This window comes from Nanorana parkeri, unplaced genomic scaffold, assembly GCF_000935625.1.
Source record: "Nanorana parkeri isolate BGI_ZX_2015 unplaced genomic scaffold, ASM93562v1 scaffold27, whole genome shotgun sequence".
Classification (NCBI taxonomy): Eukaryota; Metazoa; Chordata; class Amphibia; order Anura; family Dicroglossidae; genus Nanorana; species Nanorana parkeri.
Window position 1 is genome coordinate 1,502,917 of NW_017306295.1, and position 4,812 is coordinate 1,507,728.

Here is a 4,812-nt window from a genome sequence, read left to right on the forward strand (position 1 = left end):
GGGGGGGGCGCCCGGTATTTTTGATAATAGCGGTCATCAGCGGCTTCTGAGCCGCTGATGACAGCTATTAATTTAAAGGGGACAGTCTGCTGAACAGTTATACTATAAGCTGATGGTCGCTAAAGCGACCATCAGCTTATAGTAGAACTGTAAATGCCAGGTCCGTATGGCATACTGACCTGGCCAGCTGGAAGCACTTTTGTAGGTCCGTATGCCATACGTCCTTGGCAGCGAAAGGGTTAAATAGTACCATAAATGTATACAATTGTTTTTGTAGTTGCAAAGTCTTTAAATGGTAATTATTTTAGCTTTAATGTTGGACATGGTTAACTATATCACTGAGGTTCTGCTTTAATCATGACGACTGAATAGTCAGTGTTAACCAGTTGAGCTCCATACAAAAACCGGTATCCATAAAAGTCCAACTTTATTGTAAATATTTCCAGATAAAAATCAACCGTAGTACAGCAAACACCTCACTGTGGTATCTCTCCCACAAACGCCACTCACGCGTTTTACTACCAGGGCTTAATCATAGAGGTGCCTCAATGACTAAGTTTAGGTGGTGAAAGTTGGACTTTCATGGACACTTATGGGTTCTTGTGCGGCTGATTGTACAAGGAATTATCAAAGTAGTGGGAGCACACCATAGCCTGCACCTGGCAGTCATATCAACCGACAGTCAGAGGGGGAATTGGAGCGGTGAATTGCTGGTGCTTCAGTTGAGCTCCATAGCCATTTTCACTTTTCAGCTAAAGATCTATTATTTATTACTTGTTAGGCATATAATTTGTGGGGGCAGGGCGACCATGGCTTTTTCTGGTTGGTATTTAATTTTCTATCTACTTTAGAGATTTACAGTTTGACGTGATCATTTGAAAATAATAACTATTACTATAAAAAGTACACTTTGTTCTGCAGTTTATTTTTACATTAAAGCACTAAACATTTACTGCAGGTAAATCAATTGTAATTTAAAATTCATTCACCAGAAAGATTCACTGCTTTATAAATATACCCCGAATGCATTCAATTAACCTAACTATTAACAAAAATGTATCATCTTTGTGTATCACTCGGCTGTATATCCTCAAATCATCTGTGAATTGGTGCTTAGACTGTACAGTAATACCTTGGTTTACAAGTAACTTGGTTTGAGAGCGTTTTGCAAGACAAGCAAACATTTCTGAAAAATTTTGCTTTGATATACAAGCAAATGTCTTGCAAAAAGAGCAAACTTTTGTAGAAAAGCACCACCCGAACAAGGCTGTAGCAGTGCGAGCGCTGAATCTGTTTAACGACAATGCAATGTCACATTGGATAGATTCCTTGTTAAGGTTTCACAAAATGAAAAAGATTACATTGAGCCAAGAGATAGCAGTGATTCCATTAGTGACAGTAAAAGTCATCCTACACAATAATCCTCCTCTCTCTTGTCCCCCTCACACCGGCCACAAAAGGTACCTGTAATTGGTTTATTTTTCTTTATATTTTATATGTTATTATATTACAGTAAAGTATTGTAATCATTTTATATGAATATTTTTGGGATGTGGAACGAATCATCTGAATTTCCATTATTTCCTATGGGGAAATTTGCTTTGATATACAAGCGCTTTGGATTACAAGCATGCTTCCGGAACGAATTATGCTCGTAAACCAAGGTATTACTGTACTTCCACAGCTCCAAGCTTGCTCCCCCTTGATGGACTACAATCACATGTTTAGTTTATTAATTTGTATTGAGATTGTAGTCTTACCACAGGGATAAGCATGGAGTGGTGACTGCTTTACAATACACAGGGACCATGGGGAACAAAAGAAGCCACCCTCCAGAAGCAAGGACAGTATCAGCATGTATTCAGAGATGATTTGAGGATCTATAGCGGAGTGATGCACAAAAAATATACATTTTTGTTACATTACATTACATTTTTAAGATCTGACTCCTGAGTTTAGTGTCAGTTGAAGGATAATTAGGTGATAGTTTAAGTAAATCTTCACACCGAGTTGTGTGAACATTTTCTACTGCTTTTGTAAATTAGCCTCCTTTTGTGAATTAGCCTCCTTTTGTATCAGTGGTTGTTTACAGTTACAACTCACCAGTAACAACTGTTTCTGCGGTTCGTGGCTGAAATATCTCTTGATCTTAGCTGTGATACACTGAGAAGGGCCTCGGCTGTCAAAGTGACAGCAGGTCCCAGCAACTACAGGCATCAGTGGGGTCTCAGCAGGGAAGGGCTTTAGGCTGTGTTGGACATGTCCTAGGTCCTAAACTGGTGACACATTATAAACATACAGGCTTACCTATTAAGATATAATCTTCCATCAACCCAGTGGTTGAAGATGTTTGGTAGCTGTGCTCATTGAGCGGCAGCAGGGTAGTTTTTTATATTTTAAGGACTTGTGTCGATAGACAAATCAAACTTGCTTTAAAATTAATTTAGCTTGCATTGGAGTGCAAGATGCTTTTGAGATCGCTCAACAGGTGCAAGTTTAACAGGTGCAATTTATTTTTTAAGCTGTGACAACATGCTTCCAGCTCAAGGTTTTGCATACCTGTTGAGTTTTGTAAAGGAGAAAAAGCAGGCCCTTAAGTTGTTTCATCTTTTTTTTTTCAGGAAAAAAAGTATTGGTTTTAAATGGTGGCTACAAGGGACATTATGGCTTGTTAGAGTCTGTAAAGGAGAAGAGCTTTTCTGCCACAATAGTAATTGACTCAGTAAGTATACTGTGTATGTATGCGTTTATTTTAGATGCCAAATTCTGTTTGCATTTAACATTTCCTGAATATGTATTTCGCAGGGTCCTTTGAAAGGTCGTAAGGTGGAGGGGCTGCCATACGAGCATTTCTCTAAGGTGGCGTGATTACCGTGTACAAATATCTGCTGGAAAGATACAAAATTCTACAATGTCAGGGTTTTATGGACTGTATATATGTTGATAATTCAGTTTGGATGATCAGCTGCTAGCTTCAGTTTACATCTTCCTGCTGTTCCCACATTTAATATTGACGTCTATTTCTTACTATGTGTTATGGAAGGTATTTTTAAAAGGAATTTCCTGTAATAAAATACTTCTTTATGCCAAAGAATTCGTATACATTTTTCCTTTCTCCAAAACCATCAACATATTTACTGTTGTCTACTGGCTTTTTATTGTGTATGTTTCTATATCCTCCCTACTGAAGAGAGCTACTTCACTGTTATGATTTATAGTTTCCATTGACAGTCATTACTGTCACCTGTATCTGTAAATGCAATCCAATCTGTACACCATTAATTCCTAAAAGGAATTTTTCATTCAGCTTAGTCTCACAAGACAGGTGCATGTTATATTTCCGAGGCACATATGGTAGCGTTATTTTCCTTTGTACTGATTTGTGATTTGGCTTTTTCAGCTGCCTGTTGGATGTTCAATTTTCTCGGCCCACCAAGGATGCAGCTGGTATCTCCAGGCTTGTATCCCCAATAGAGTTTTTCTTACATAGTATTACTACACAGGTAATCAACTGTGCAGGATAGTTACTATCTACCCTAGGTGTGTGTTGTGGGTGCCGCGGAGCCTACAATATTCACACTGCAGTAATATGGACATGAAGGTGCTGAATGCCATCCTTTTTTCCTCAGGCCACTCCTCTTGGCTGTTGGGTTTAAAATGTCAAGTGAAGAAAATGGCTTCTACTAAAAAAACTCAAAGCAATAAAGGGCAGCACACAGGCACTTTATTTAAGCAGTACATGAATTATAACAACCACTTTTTACATCATGTTCATATAAATAAAGCAAGAATGGATACATCCTTTCCTCTATGAAAGCACAATACACCTTGATTTCTTTCAGGCTGTAATCAAGACCTGCTTATTCACATTAATTGGAAGTTGGCACATAAAAATGGTATTTGTTTTATCATTTAACACTACGCTTTAGTAACAGTTAACACTAAACGCTGTGTGTGGTTCTATTGGATTTCCAACCATTAATATCAATCTTTACTGCTAATACTAAAAATAGGACTTTGGAATGGAAAATAATACCATGTTCATCTTTTATTGTAACTGTAGACAGTGTATTCCATGCTATTATGCATATATGTGGGGCTTCTCAGGGGCGTTTCAAGAAGCTATATAGCTGAGGTACCATGTAGTCTCTATAGTGTCCATCGATGAAACCTTTTCCATTATTGTGTACAAACCAGCAGGTGACTTTAGTACCTTGCACATTATTGGACTGGTACTCTTTCTGTACTCCCCTGTAGCATAGAAAGACAAAACCAAAAGTTGTATTATGCACAGAAAAGGTTTTTTATTCTATTTCATTCTGTCAGTGTTTATAAAACTTACATTCCAATTTACACTTGCAATTTCTTTAAGGAGAGCTTATTGAATGTTTGAAAAGATTCCATTACACAAAAACATGCAGTACCTATATTAGCAGCTAACTAACAAGTGAGTTGTTGAATAAGCTAGGCATGCCTATGGCCTATTGCAGTGTTATATTTTTTTTTTAGGTTTGGATAAAGTAGGAAAGGGTTAAAACCCTTGTCAGTTTATTTTTCACTGAGGGAGAGAGAACCCAAAGTGAAGGAAATTCCCCTCTTCGAAATCTGTCCCTGGAACAAGTGCCCCCAGTGGAATATTTCTCCTTACCTCGTGCTCTGGGAACAACTGTAAAATTTTACACTTCCTCACACTTTTTTTTATTCTTCCCAACGGGGATATTGACGGCAATAAAAATTTGGGTCCAACCAAAACTAAGAAATATGATTTTGCACAACACTGATTTTATAGCAATTCCAAACTTTTGTTCTCCG

The 4,812-nt window shown here is 37.8% G+C and overlaps 2 protein-coding genes across 4 annotated transcripts in view; one reads left to right on the forward strand and one right to left on the reverse strand.

Moving 5' to 3' along the window:
• The window catches only part of KIN (Kin17 DNA and RNA binding protein), a 36,158-nt gene extending 33,110 nt beyond the window's left edge, over positions 1 to 3,048 (forward strand). For all 3 annotated transcript variants that reach the window (XM_018566251.1, XM_018566266.1, XM_018566258.1), the window contains exons 12-13: positions 2,622 to 2,722; positions 2,806 to 3,048. In XM_018566251.1, the coding sequence (XP_018421753.1) occupies positions 2,622 to 2,722; positions 2,806 to 2,868 (164 nt within the window). In that variant the 3' untranslated portion in view covers positions 2,869 to 3,048. The remainder of the gene's footprint in view (positions 1 to 2,621; positions 2,723 to 2,805) is intronic.
• A 1,055-nt stretch (positions 3,049 to 4,103) lies between these two features.
• Positions 4,104 to 4,812, reverse strand: part of ITIH2 (inter-alpha-trypsin inhibitor heavy chain 2) — a 61,354-nt gene continuing 60,645 nt past the window's right edge. Inside the window, exon 21 of the mRNA XM_018566177.1 lies at positions 4,104 to 4,251. Coding sequence (XP_018421679.1) covers positions 4,104 to 4,251 — 148 coding nt within the window. The remainder of the gene's footprint in view (positions 4,252 to 4,812) is intronic.